The sequence below is a fragment of the Corvus kubaryi genome, unplaced genomic scaffold (assembly GCF_017639235.1).
Source record: "Corvus kubaryi isolate FWS band 111438036 unplaced genomic scaffold, C.kubaryi_AGA036_p1.0 69, whole genome shotgun sequence".
Lineage (NCBI taxonomy): Eukaryota > Metazoa > Chordata > Aves > Passeriformes > Corvidae > Corvus > Corvus kubaryi.
This window is the reverse complement of record NW_024582057.1, coordinates 10,234,192-10,248,803: the sequence shown is the minus strand read 5'-3', so window position 1 is coordinate 10,248,803 and position 14,612 is coordinate 10,234,192. Positions and strand designations below refer to the sequence as shown.

Genomic DNA, 14,612 nt, shown 5'->3' with positions numbered 1-14,612 from the left:
TCAGTATTGTAGCCTTACTCTTGAAAAAAGTCCAAAAATTTACTGGTAGGAATGAGATCACACATATAAAATAAAAACTTTAGTAATATCACAGTTTCCATGAAATGACTGCAAATTTGGCAGTGAAATCATTTACCTCCACTTGGCAGAAGTTTCTAAAGTGACGTTGCTTCTATCTTTGCAGTCAGGGGCTTATGTCTGTCTTTTAGAACCTTCTTGGATTCTTGTCTTTTTCTTAAATTTTTTTTTTTATATTCTGTTGTGTATCTTTTAAGTAGCTTGAGCCCTTACAGAGGTATTTGGTAAGTAGCTACTGGAACTTGAGCATGTCTTGTGCTTTCAAGTGAGCTGGATTTCTGCCATCATGGGAACTGAGTAACATTTCATATTGCAGTAACCTTCATGAAGCAGCTTGCCGACAGCCCTGAATTAAAAGACACTTTCAATTATCAGCATAAGTACTTAGATAAGGATTTAAAAGTGTTAGTGCCTTTTTTCTTTTTTCTTTTGCATTTAGCAGCAGTAAGGCGTGATTTTGTATGAGACACAAAATGGTTATAGGTCCCTGTGCCCTACTGACTGTCAGAACCCTGACTGTTTTTCCAGCAGTTTTTGTTGACTGTGGGTCTCAGACCTAGTTAAATATTGCTTCTGACCAGCTGCTGTAGACCAAAGCTTCAGTGGAAATCATTATGAAGTCCAGAGTAAATGCCAAGTGCAACTTCCAGCACTACTCAAAACTAGCATTCCTGAAGGTAAAAATGCAAAGCAAGATGACTATTTTGAAATTGAAACAAACACAGCTGCAGTATGATCTGTAGTAACTGTGTGCTCCTTTCCTTAAATAACTCATGAATTCTGAAATAGGGATTACAAAGTAATTCCAGTTTTGTCATTAATGATAAGAAAAAAGAAGATGAATTCAGAATACATTTCTATCTGGAAAATTTCCACACATGTGGTATGAAAATAGAAAAGTTTTTGTGTGTAGAAATATCCAAGGAAACTCTTCCCTCAATTATTACTTCCTACAAATTCTGTTGTTCTGAATTTTACATCAAGTTATAGTGGATAGTAGACAAATGAAAAAGGAACTCCAATTATGGTCAGATTATAACTTTAGAGCACAAGAACTGCTGTAATTTACATCTTTTAAATCTCTTGAAAATTCCTATGCTTTTCTGAAAGCAAAATTTCCCAACATGTTGCGAAACACGTATGTTGGTAAGAACAGCTTGCAGGTTTGTTGACATCAGCATAACTTTTGGGGCTTTTTTTTTTCTTTTCAGCAGCACTAGCAGTGCAAAGTGTTCTTCACTGGATAGCCTTAACATACAGCACTCAGAGCAGAATGGAGTGATGGACTGGAGGAGGAAAAGCTGTATTGTCCAGCAGCACCCAGAGCACTGTACTAACCTACTTGACCAGGTGTGTTGCTATTTTTTCTTCAAAGCCGTATTCTGAGACACTTGAGAAGACTGTCCACTACACATGATGAGATTTAGCTTTAAAAGATGAAAAGCCCTCCTAAAATTGTACAAAACAAGTGTTGAAGTTGCTACTGACTTACCTTTATTAGAAAACCCCCCATAATTCCTTACCACTGTCCCAGAAGCTGAATATTTTGTTTATGAATTTGTAAATAAAATTCCCCAGCAGAATATAAGTAATCAGAAAAGCCTAATGTTAATTTCTAATCAGGCACTTTCGTGTTACTGTAGGTAGCATTGCCAAGCATTCCAGAATGCTTGAGCAATTTCTGTTATTGCAAGGAACAAACTAGAAACTGTATTAGTAGCTAAACTCTATTAATGCTAGAGTAGGTACAACAGGTTAAACATATTGTCTCTGCCTTACCTGTATGATTTAAGGATTAATCTTTGAAGAAAGCTAATAGTTGAATGCATATACACTTTTTGTGAGATTTGTTTCTCTTCAGTGCTCAATCTCATTGTGAATATAGGTAAGCAGAATAATTATTTATAAATAAAATTATCTACTACTGAAATTGGGGGAAGGAAGGTTGCGCACTGCTTATATATGAAAAACCCAGAATGTTAGAATTGCTTGATACTACTCTTATTTATGTTCAGAATTTGGCCACTGATCGTTACATGTGGAATAGCAAGCCAAACAAAAGTAGTTTCCTTATTTCATAAAGCAGGGTAATGAATTGAGTTTGGCTTCTAAACATGAAATGGTAGGCTGCATCAAAGCTTGAACTACTGCAAGCTTGAACCAAGGAAAAAATTAATTTACTAAAGCAGAGGAAAAGCTATTTAAGGGAAGTCCAGATGCAGTGATTTGGACAGAGATTATTTCAGAGTTCTCATAAATTTTACTTCCTTGCCAAATATGAATTGTTAATAACAGCTAGAAATAGCATACTTTGAAAATGGTATAGGTCCTATGTTTTTTCTTATGTGCTTGTATGTTGTATTCTAGAGTTAGTTTAGCAGCTTAAGCCTCCAGTTTAAGGCTAGGTACCTGCTTGTCAATATGTAGAAATAACTTGTCACGTGTACTTCCCACACCCAACTATGAAATAATTCCATTTATATCAACAAATTTTGTAGCTCCTTAAGCCTGATGATTGACCTTTTTAGCAGGTATATGATGAAACACATTTGTTTTTATCCTCTGGAGGAAGAACAGCATGCAAACAATAATTTGATTGATATCTCTGGCATATTTTCAAGCAGTAATTTGCTGAGTGTTTTGCTGATACTGACGTAAACACAAGACACGATGCATTATTTTACAGGCTCAGATGCACTGAACAGGTGGTTGTTTGGGTGGTTATAGCACCTGTGAGCACACTAATCTTGGGCTTCTGAACCTGTCGGTCTAGAAGGGGGGTTTTTCTTGGCTTTCATAACACAAATTCTGTTGTTTGACTGGCGTCTTTGTCTTTTCTGTCTAGCACACAGTGGAAAAACGAAGTCTGACTACAGTAAGCAAGAAGAAAGGAAAGCCACAGCTGGAAAAGTAGGTTTCCAATGTAACCGGTAATCCAGAAACAAAGTGTAATGCATTCACACTGATAAACAGAGTCTGCAATCAATTAGGTGCTTTCATTTGCTATGGTGGGACAAGAGCTAGCATAGGGTGAGGCTAGGCTACATAAAAATCTTTATTTTATATTCTGTAAAGAAGTAACTTGAAAAATAGAATTTAAGTGAATGCATTTATTTATCAAAATATCACTTGTCATTTAACAAAAAGATGGAGTGGAAGTACATTCTTAACCAATACTAAATCGCCTTTTTCCCTTTATATTTATTTGAAAGTTAAAAGGTGTAAAGCTGTCCAGAACATACTGAAAATCAAATGAGGGTTGATGGCAACCTTTAACATTATGCAGTGTGTGGTAACTGGCTGAAATGTCTTATTGAAGATAATTTGCACATCAGAGGACTTCCGAACTTCCTGCAGGCTACACAACTCTGCACTGTGAGAAGTGAAAGCACTTCCACCCTTACCTAGTACTCTGCCTACTTCCAAGTTTCTGTCATTTTGTTACTCTGTACCCAGATGCTTTTATGTTAGACTGGTGTAGGTTGCATTACACACACCAGCTTTCAAAAATGACTTTACTGTCTGCTGCACCATTTCCTTTAGGTGTCTTTTCTTATACAGATCTTTATTCATAGTGTTTAGTAACACTGCTTGCAGCTTAGTTCCTGGTATATTGCAGCAGCAGCCTCTATTTAATTGTTTGTTATCTGAATTTGTTGTTATATCTATTAAATACACATTTCTGGCCTGGACTCACTGCTTTTGCTTCCAGTGGCATTCCGTGTTCATTCATGGTTGGTTATTTGTGCTCACGCATTTGCAAAAAAGCCATGAAATTATTTACACAGGGAGAAAGCAAAGAAAACTGACTGCAGGTTGACTAACAGGAGCAATGGAGTTCGAGTTGCAGCATCACAGCACATCCGTACTGGGACAGCAAAAGGTAAGGTGCTTTTTCCAAAGCTGTTAGTAAGAAACAGAACTTGCAGATTTATTCGAGGCCTTCTGTAAAGGGGAAAGCACAAGTCTGAAAAATGTTCTGGTGCAAGTCAGCATATTGACAGTCTGATTTGTGCTTTGACTTGCTGTGTAGAACACACTAGACTCAATCTTCTGTATCCAATCACTTGGGGTGTTTCTCTTTGTGCGTAGGTGGCAGAATACTGGTGAAGGTGGCAGAATACTGGTGAAGTCTCCATAAGTTGGCTTATGGGGTGGACCAATTGTTGAAACAGCTACTGTTGGGCTACTTCTATATGAAATTTAGCAGTCTGAGTGTGTGGAGATGGAGCATCTTGCCATTAGTGTTCTCTTTGCAGCCTACTAGTTTCTTCATCTGCTGTGTAATGGCCCACAAGGAACTTGTATAAAACCTGTGGTATGAGCCATTGATGCACTGTCGTGTTTAAACCAAGTGACCACTGAGCTACAACACAGAACTGTGTATGCTGCCCTAGCAGGGTTTTCAGGTTAGGGTAATCCTAAATGTAGTGTCTAGGCCAAGACTTGTGTATATTAGTCAGTTGTAAGACAAAATTATATTTGTGTTCCTTTAGTAAACTGAGTCTCCAACCTTCATTACAAATTTCTGAAGGTCTGTGCTACCCATTGTCTTTGCCATCTTGATGTTTTCTAAATTCCCGGTATCAGCTGCAACCGTGCCTCTTTAATATGTAGTACTCATGACAGAAGGTTGACAAAAGAGTTTGCCTTTTTCTACACTACCTAATTGGTATAAGTGTTGAAAGGACTCTTAAAATTGCCTTGTCTTTCTGTTGCTTCCACTTGCGAGTCTTGGTTAAGCTTTCATTCTTTCTTCTCACTGCTTCTTACCTTGGAGAGTTCCAGCTAGATCCCATTCTGAGTTACTGACATGTTTTATGGGCAGGTGTTTTTACCTGCTACAAACAGCATTTGACTAAAACTTTAAGAATTCACAGTCCACAAACATTGCAAAACTAGAGCAATTTTGGAAAGCTGTAGTTAAGGGCTGTTAAGCAGAAAGCATACTGTACAGCAGAGCTTTGCTGCATGCATTTCTGATTGATTACTGCTTTGTTGTCAGGCAAAGTGCGCTGAGCTTTTGTGAACTGACGATGACTTGAGGAGGTGATGCAGTGGTGCATAAGGGGAGACCTTAGCACTCTCTACAACCACCTCAAAGGAGGGTGTAGACCAAGGTGGGGGTTGGTCTCTTGTCCCAGGCAGCCAGCAACAGGAGAAGAGGACACAGACTTAAGCTGTGCCAGGGGAAGTTTAGGCTAGACATTAGAAAAAAATCCTTCACAGAAGGAGTGATTGGGTATTGAAGTGGTCTGCCCAGGGAAGTGATGGAGTCACCATCCCTGGAGGTGTTTGAAAAAAGACTGGATATGTGGCACTTGGTGCCATGGTTTAGTTGATAAGTTGGTGTTGGGCATAGGGTTGGGCTTGATCTCAGAGGTCTTTTCCAACCTAGTTGATTCTCTGATTCTGCAAAGTTAATAGGGAATACTTTTCCATAGGAGTTCTGTTTGCTCACTACCCACCACTCTACAGATGTGGAACTGCCTCCTGGTGACTGTTGGCTGGTTCAAAAAGAAGCTGTAACCCACAGAGTCTGGAAGCCGTTAAGTCCTGCTCAGAGATGAGCTTTCAACCTGCATTTAAACATCAAAATGTCCTTTGAGATACTTATTGGAGACATAGTCTAAGGAAAAAAATTCATGTTGCAGTCTGAATCTCTGCTAGGTTTATATATCCAGGCTTGATTTGAAATGCCCTATTTTGAGTCTGTAATTCTTAACTGCATCATGTTTTCTTTCATTTTTTCCTCCTTATTTTGAGCTTGTCTGAAGCATCAGTTAGTTACAATGATAACTTTTAAGGCTTGATACTTTGTGAGTAGCACTCCAGACTCCAGCTCTCAGTGATCCCCAGGTCCACATAGAGGCTCCAGGTTATATTCGATGTTCAAAGTACTTGTTAAAATAATTTAAGCAATTATGGGTTTAATCCAGGAAATTATTCCAAGAATTGAAGCATTAAGGCAGCTTTTTGATGACCCATCTCAACCTGTTAAACTTTCAGTAGCAATAAAAAATGGAAAAAATGATTTTATTTATAAATTATTATTATAATAATTAGCGTTCTAATTTTTGTCCTGAAGTTTTGCTAACCAAGGTTTTGAGAGCTGGGGTTTCCAGGTAGTGTCTGTCATAGATTCTGAGAGAGGGTGAATTTGTCATTCTTCTTCCCCTCTGAGGCTGAATTTGAAAGCCAAACCATAGCAGCTACCCTGAATGCTGGTTTCCAGCAAATGAGTGTCCCGTGATCCATTCAGAATTTAGAAAACAATTTACCACTTTTTCAGTTCATCTCTTTTTCTTTAAACAGAATTTGTTGATAGAGTTTGGTTAAAGCCTGTTCTAGAAGAGTGGCTTGTGAAGTGGTGCATTGTTTTGACATGTCCCGCTGAGTTCGCTTTCTGCCTGTGCTGGTGTCACCGAGGAGCGCTGCAGCTCTGCCAGCGGAAATGTTGGGTCGCTACCGTTCAGAGGAAATTAGTGTTGTAGTACAGTCTGGTATAAACATCAAAGGGATCATTAAGGATCATCATTCTTGTCACTGATTTGCATAAATGCCAATTTTCAGTACCATCTTCTTTGACACCAAGGATTCCATCATCACAAATTTAGGGATGAGACCAGTCCTCAGTGCTGGGAGTGGAAGTGATAGGAATACAGGGGACAGATGCAATTAAGTAGGAACAGACAAAAGTCTCAACTAGCATGAGATGTGAGAAAACCAAAATAAGCTCACTTCCATACACTGAGATCAAAAATAAAACTGACAACTTTTATTTTTAGATCTGAATTTGGACGCTGGATCTGGTCATGATACGTGTGGAGAAACATCATCTGAAAGTTACAGTTCTCCTTCTAGTCCACGACATGATGGGAGGGAAAGCTTTGATAGCGAAGAAGAAAAAGACAGAGGTTGTATTTATGGAGAATATGCATGAATGCCTTTGTTCCTTGACTGATCTCTTTCTTGCCTTAATTTTAGTTAGTTTTTCAGTTTGATCAGCTACTTTGTTTTCTGAATTAGCCACTGAATACATTGTGCTTTGTGGATTTCATGACTGGGTGGTTCGAGGGCTTCTAGCACTGTTTAAATACCACTGAGTTTTAGGTTACTAAATGTATGTAGTAATTTTTTGGCCTCGGTGGTATAGCTCTTTTGAGAAGTTTCCACAGTACAATAATGTGGAAAACTTTGGCATGAAAGGGGCTGGGTTTATATCAAATTACGTGTGGCATGTCCGGGAGCTCTGTCTTTTTGTACTGGCAGTTTTCCACTCCTTCCAAATTTAAGTAGGCTGTGTTAATTTCTTTCTAGACAGATGCAAATTCCTAATTCACTCTGTCTCCTACTCTTCACATTTGCAGATGCACACAACAGTGTATAAAGCACAGTAGCTAGTTGGGCAGGTGGATATAGGCAAGTCATGAAGATGGACCTAGCTTAATTTGGGTGAATGAAAAGAATATCAAAGTTGTCACAGTTTGGGAAGGCGTAACTATCATTCATGTCATCAAACTCAATAGGTTTTATATGGGTAAATGAGTCCTGGGCATGATTCTCTGTTGCTTGAGATTCATTCTTCTGACTGACAAGTGGTTTTGTCCCTACAGATACAGACAGCAATTCTGAGGACTCTGGGAATCAGAATACAACCAGGTTTACAGGCTACAGTGCTGTCAGTTCATCAAATATGAACAAATCATCTGCTCAGATCTCTTCAGTGAATAATGAAAATGGGAGCCTTTCAGAAGATCCTTTGAATGCAAAGTTTCAGCATATTTCCTTCATGCCTGCCTTACACTGTGTGATGCACAGCACTGCCCAAAAGCCTGAAGCAGTTGTCCCGCCACCCATATCTGCAGACGGTAAAACGATGGGAATGCTGGTTACCACACCTGTTGCTGTCTCGCCAGTGAGAGAGTCTGCGAATTCCCCTCCTGCGGGAATGGGCCCAGTGACCTCTGGTGAACCTGAGAAACGCCTTGAGCTGATGGCTTCCCCTTTGCCAGTCCCATCCTCTTTCCTTCCACATTCTGTCCAGCCTGGTAGCCCTGCTTTGCATTTGGCAATACATAGGTTGAAAATCCCATCTCCACAGGGATCATCAGAAAGTTGCACAGTTAATGGACCACAGCAGCCGACAGGAAACTTAAGTATTGGATCACCAAATACTGCCTTTATCCCAGTCCACAATCCAGGTAGTTTCCCAGGATCCCCAGTTCCTACTACAGATCCCATCACAAAACCTGCGTCCCAGGTGGTAGGACTGAATCAAATGGTGCCTCACATTGAGGGAAACCCAGGAGCAATCCCTCAGCCTACCAATCTCAAGGTAGTTCTTCCAGCAGCCGGTCTCTCCACAGCAGCACCGCCACCTCCACCAGCTTCGTACGCTTTGCCAGGCAGCCCTCACGCTACCAGTGTGTTGCCCAACCAGAATACAAACGTGCTGAGCACTGGAGCAACTTCCTCACCACCTCAGTCCGCTGGCCTCGGTGTTGGTCAGGTCCAGTCCACTGTTCCTCCTGCAATCCCGACACACACGCCAGGCCCTGCCCCCAGCCCGAGCCCCGCTCTAACACACAGCACTGCACAGAGTGACAGCACATCCTACATAAATGCTGTTGGGAATAATAACACTAACGGGACAATGTTACCTCCGCAGCAGTTGGGATCTGGCCCTTGCGGTTCTTGTGGACGTAGGTGTAGCTGTGGGACCAATGGCAGCCTTCAGATTAATAGCTATTTTTATCATAACCCACTTCATGGACAAGTCTACAGAGTTCCATCTTTCTTCACTCTGCCATCACTTTGCAATGGCAGCTACCTCAATCAAGCACATCAAAGCAATGGAACACAACTTCCGTTCTTCCTGCCTCAGTCTCCGTATGCAAACGGGCTTATGCATGACCCAGTGATGGGGAGCCAAGCCAACTATGGTATGCAGCAGATGGCAGGATTCGGGAGGTTCTATCCTGTATATCCAGCACCTAACGTAGTTGCCAACACCAATGGGTCAGGACCCAAGAAGAATGGGAACGTTTCATGTTACAATTGTGGTGTAAGTGGACACTATGCGCAGGACTGTAAGCAGTCATCCATGGAGGCCAGTCAACAAGGTAATCATGATAACTCCCAGCGGACTTGCTTTTGAGTTTAGCAGTTTCTCTTTACCTTTCTGAATGTGCTGTTTCTGGTCTTGCAGAAAGGCGTGCGTGCGTGTGTATGTTTTGTGTAAATGGTTGTGCACTAGTGACCTGCTCTAAAACTGCAAAGTATCCTATCTCTGCCTGAAAATCTTGTAGAACAGTGCGAGGGAACGGGGTTCACAGCGTGAAGTTGAAAATGGGTATGATTCAGAGCTGGAAAGTCAAATGATACCAGTCCTAAATTGTCATTCTTTTTTCACCAGTTTGGTTTTGGCATTATGTTGAGACTTGCATGTTGTTTCAATTTTCCCATTCCCTTTCAGTGAGGTGCTTTTTGCGAGAACTTGTTGGCAAAAAGTGAAAGATACCAATTAATGTCTGTTATGACCTTGGGTTCCTAAAACTTCTGAGAATTGAAAGAAATGTCCATTTGATTGAAAGACTGCCCATTTGATATTTTAAGTTTTCTAGGGCTTATCTTTGCACAATCAGCCATCCTTCTGTGCCCTGTCATGCAATGCATTTAACTTTTCAGACAAGTTGCAGTAAAAAGGCAGAAACCAATTGGAACTAAGTATAAAAGGAATAGCTTCCATTTCTCTCTCCATCCAGAAGAATGGGGAAAATGCAGGGTTTGCATCGAGCACAAGTTATTTTTGATTCTTGCCCTTGTTCCCATTCTGACTTTAGTAGTTTGATTGGACCAGAACAGGAGAGATAAACCTTGATGGGGACCATGTTTTCTTTGCATTTTTCCAGTAAAGCTCAAGTCCTATTATCTACACTCTAAATCTTTTTTTTAAACTTACAGTTCTAGCAAGAGGATGAAAGAAAATAGGATAAAGTCTGAGGACCTACTTTAAAAGGACTGGAGGATGATAGTGCCTTTTGAAGAGCATGTCCATTTTGATACCTTGTAGTGGTTTTGTAATCCATTTTAATTGTGAGCAGTGACTTAGTAGTTCTCTTTCCTGTTTTAGGCACTTACAGACTGAGATACGCACCTCCCCCTCCCCCTTCCAATGATACCTTGGATTCTGCAGACTGAAACAAGTAAACATTGCCTACTTAAACTGAAGCTTGGGAAATTGGGGAAGGTGTGTGTGGGAGGGGGAGGTTGGGCTTGTGTTTTGGGACATTCCCGGTTTTATATTCTTTTGGAGTTTTTCATTGCTTTTGCACCTCTGTTCCATACAAAAGAAGAAAGCTGAGTCCCTGGTCTCCTCCTGGTTCTACAAGAGGCTTGCGTAATGCATGTAATTCACACACACAGCCAAACAATCAGACAGAGCATTCGAACCATGCTTTTGCACTGAAGACTTGAGACATGTGCAATGTTTACTGCAGTTTAAAAAAAAAAAAATTCCTCTGACCTCTGACATCACTGGTGGAGCAGCCATATGGTGAAAGAAGAAACTTGGTCATGTTCCCCACCACAATCTTCTTCCCTCCCTCCCTGTTCTCCTTATGCTGCTGTTTTCTTTTCTTTCCCTGGTTGTCCACGTGGATTCGTTGGACTTGCATGAGTGTTTAGCAGTTCATACAGACCCTGCCCGTACTCTAAATTTAATGCTCATGAATTGAGGGGAGATGTTCAAACATCCTATTAGCAGAGTCCAAAGGAAAACAGGATACTGTATGTGTACTACATCTGATAATAATACAGATACGCAGCTTTCGAGAGGCCCAAACAAATGAAAACACATAGAGCAGGAAGGGGCTGAAACTGTGTGGACTGGAACAGATTTAGAAAAATGAACGAGCTTAAATTGACAGATTTTTCTTCCCTTGTAGCTTTTTAGCCTGTATGTTCAGCAACAAAGGTGAAAAAAATGGTATGAATGTTGTACTCAGTGTGTTTGCATTTGTAATGAAAGTTGACGGCATTTTTTCCTTTTTAAAAGCTATTCTACATCGTGTCAACACAGAATGAACATTACTTGATTGAATATTTTTTTCCTAAACTATTACAGTGTTGCATTGTACTTAGAATGTAAATGTTTTATTTCAAACTGAACAAAAGCTATGGTTTTCTACAAAATAGTCAGGTATTAGTATTAGAACCTGTCTACCAAATAGAAAAGTCACTATTTTATAACAATTTACCACTATGCGTAATTACGGTATAATGTGAAAGACTGAAATGAGTGTTAAGATGGTATTAAACATGTCAGTATCATGAGTAAGTAAGTTTAATGCTGCTGTATTTTTTATTTTATTTTTAAAAGCCAATATATGTACTAAATTGCTTCCAGGTAATATTTGATTTCCTAAAGTGCACTGAGGTTATCTGGAAGACGAGTGTGTTTTTGACTGCTGCATTCAACACCGATGAACAACTACCACTGTATATCCATAGGGTTTGGCATTCCTCACAGTTCATGGCAGAAATGTTTTTTCTTAAAATCAGACCCAGTGTCCGGTAGAGGGATGAAATAAAAATCAATCTTTGGTTCAGCTGTCTAATAAATTGCTAAACAAACGAAAAACTTGAAGGAAAAAAAAAAGCTTGATTACTACATTTCTTCATAGGTAGCATTTATATTTATAGCACCAGTGTACATTTTGAAACTTTTTTCTTGGAGGGGGGGGGAAGGGGAGGGAGGTAGATGAAAGCTTTAATTTAAAAAAAAAAAAAAGTTTAAGTAGTAAATGAAAATTATTTTGATTAAAATTTTTATTTGATCTGGGTATTTTTGGACCACTTGAAATGAATGAACTGCGTTTGAGTTGAAGTGAGGGTGTTAAACCACCAATGGACTTGTATTGTGAATTACCTGCCAGTTGTACTTTATGGAACTTATTTTATGATTTAAAATACTGTACTGTAAATAGGAGGTATGTTACCTTCTCTTTATTTGTATGTTTACCATATACTTTGATATTTGAAATGTACTGGAAAGGTCACTTATATTTCTAGAAGAGATTGGATTTTATGCAACCTTTTTCCTTGAATTAACAGCAATAAAAAAAAAGAAAAAAAGTACCTGTGTGTATGTACTGTCCTTTATCACTGAGAATGGTGAATCACTGCTGCTGGGTGTAGGGATGGGATCATGGAGGGGTTTGGCAAGCTACCATTTTGGTTGGAATTTGTAACTTTTGAGACAAAGCCAAGAGTATTTGACTTAAACTGAGGTCAGTCTTGTGACTGAAGTCAAGTTGATTTGAGCTTCTTTAAGATATAGTAGAGCTCTTGGTAGAAACAGGTCATCCTTGTGTGATAGATCCAGGACTTGGACCGCAGCTCTTTCAGAACAGGTAAGCCTATCCTAACCTGATGGTTCCTGGATTTGGGCTAAAAGCTAGGTTAAACATGCTTTTTTTTTTTTTTTTTTTTTTTTTTACTGCCATGCAAATAGTGTATCACCTATTCATGTAGTGACCAGAAACTGAGATCTTCTATTTCTAAAATAGAGGGAAGGGCAACAGGAGTTGCTGGGAGTAGGGAAGAAGCTTAGAAAAGTTTGCTTGATTGCAGGGCAGTTGAAGGGTCTGATAGGAATGCAGTGTCTGGATGTGCTCAGGTTGTACTTGGGCAGAAAAAGGTACTGAGGACTCTCATCTCATTCTGCTGTAAAGACAGTGTTTCTAATTCCTGCTGCTTAGCTGCAGCTTGTCTGTGGAGCCAAGGACCACAGAATATCATGCATTTTTATCCCAGATTACTCCCCAGAACAACCTCCTGGAGAGGACCAGTTGAGGGGATGAGGAGGCTGAAAGTTGCCCGTGATCCCAACTTCTTTCAGGCAATTCCCATACTTGTGGTCAGGTATTGAACCCAGGAGTCACACAGACACCATCACACAGCCTCCATTGCTGCAAGTGCTCCGTGTCCCTTCCGTGGACACAGGGGAGTGCAGATACCTGTCCAAGGAGTTTGTAAATTGTGATGCTACTCTGCAAATGCCATCTGCTACTTACAGTGCTGTCCTGAGTTGCTGGTACGCTTGTTTGCCTCTGTGCTGCAAGCAGTCCTGACTTCGACAGATCCTGGCTGGACTCAATTCAAAAGTGTAAAAATATGTACCCTATGGCACAGCAAACAGCAGGAACGCCTCATGCTTCTGGTGCTTGTTTTGCTGGAGACCTGACAGCACTCGTACCTGGCTGTCCTCTCTGGCTGCACCACTGCTGGCTGTGCAATCAGGTTTCACTCCAGCTGCAGCTCCAGGAAATCTGTCTCCTGCTGAGTGGCCTGGAAGCTGCTGAATGCCCAAAAGATAAAAGAGAAAATCCCACTGGCTGGTTGGTCTGAGCAGCTCTCTGAGCTGTCCAGGAGTGACTCCTGAGTACTGTGCTACTCCTGGTTTGCAGTGCTGCTCTGGATTGGAACCATTTGGTTCCTAAAGCTGGAAGGAAAAATGAATGATGAGGCAGGCATGGGGAGGATTGGAAGGAGGGAGCATATGGGAGTGCAGTGATGCACGCTGCTTGCTGTGGCTGAACAGACGGCCTCGTTTTCCCAGCTAAGCGACCTTAAGATGGCAGGGATGGCCTAGTGCCTAGGTCTTGGCTTAGCTGATACCACTGGCGAGGTGAAGGAACAGAGCATCTCTGTGTTGTGCTAAGGCAGAGGGGAAGTAAAAAGGTGGGCAAAGGTACATTGAGAACAGCAGAACTTGACTGGTGCCAAGCTACTTCAGTTTTAGAGAGGCAGAAGTACCATAAGCAAAGTTTCAGCTTTGCTTATGTTGTGAGCCTCTGTTTGTGTGCTGGCCTGGGACTCCTGAGGCTCTCGTAAAATAAGTTTGCCTAAATTCTGTGCACACAAAAAAGTAGGTTTGGGCAACAAAGCGTTCTCTTCAGGGCTGGTAACTGCTGGAGTCGGGCGCAATATATATAAAGGCCATGTGGACTGACCTTGTACTTGGGGGGAAGAAGAGGTGTCCTAAAGGCACAGTTGTGAGTTTATACTATAGCTCAAGTGCTGTCTCAGTTTTGTGGAACTAATCTATAGTCCCGTGCTCCTTGCAAAAGGGAGGGAGGAAGGAAAAGCACATTACGGAGCATTATGCTGGGGGAGCGTGTTGCCTCTCTGCCCATGGCTGCATTCCTCGACCACTGATGGGAGTAGACAAACAGGGTTCTCATTTTGGACCAGCTTTTGAGTTGAGAGCATCAGAGCCAAATTAAACTGTGCATTGTGGTAGATTAGAGATCAGAATATATGAACACTTATATTTGCTCAGGCTGAAGGGCCACCTACGCCTGCAGCCTCTCACCATCATTGATCAGTAGCAGATGTTTCAGAAGAAAGTACTTCTAACACAAAAAAGAGAAAAAGACAACTGGTAATTATTGCAAACGTTGCCTAGCAAAATAACGAGTGTCTGGTTCATCCTCACAATAGGTGGCAGCATAACTCCACCAGTGGAA

The 14,612-nt window shown here is 40.9% G+C and overlaps 1 protein-coding gene across 4 annotated transcripts in view; it reads left to right on the top strand.

Moving 5' to 3' along the window:
* Positions 1-12,219, top strand: part of ZCCHC2 (zinc finger CCHC-type containing 2) — a 44,649-nt gene extending 32,430 nt beyond the window's left edge. For 2 of the 4 annotated variants that reach the window (XM_042049011.1, XM_042049009.1), the window contains 6 exons: positions 1,293-1,428; positions 2,924-2,988; positions 3,867-3,961; positions 6,867-6,995; positions 7,695-9,203; positions 10,214-12,219. In XM_042049011.1, coding sequence (XP_041904945.1) covers positions 1,293-1,428; positions 2,924-2,988; positions 3,867-3,961; positions 6,867-6,995; positions 7,695-9,203; positions 10,214-10,281 — 2,002 coding nt within the window. In that variant the 3' untranslated portion in view covers positions 10,282-12,219. Of the gene's footprint in view, positions 1-1,289; positions 1,429-2,923; positions 2,989-3,866; positions 3,962-6,866; positions 6,996-7,694; positions 9,204-10,213 lie in introns of all 4 variants that reach the window. The other 2 variants (XM_042049010.1, XM_042049008.1) reach the window with 1 other exon arrangement.
* The last annotated feature ends 2,393 nt before the right edge of the window (positions 12,220-14,612 follow it).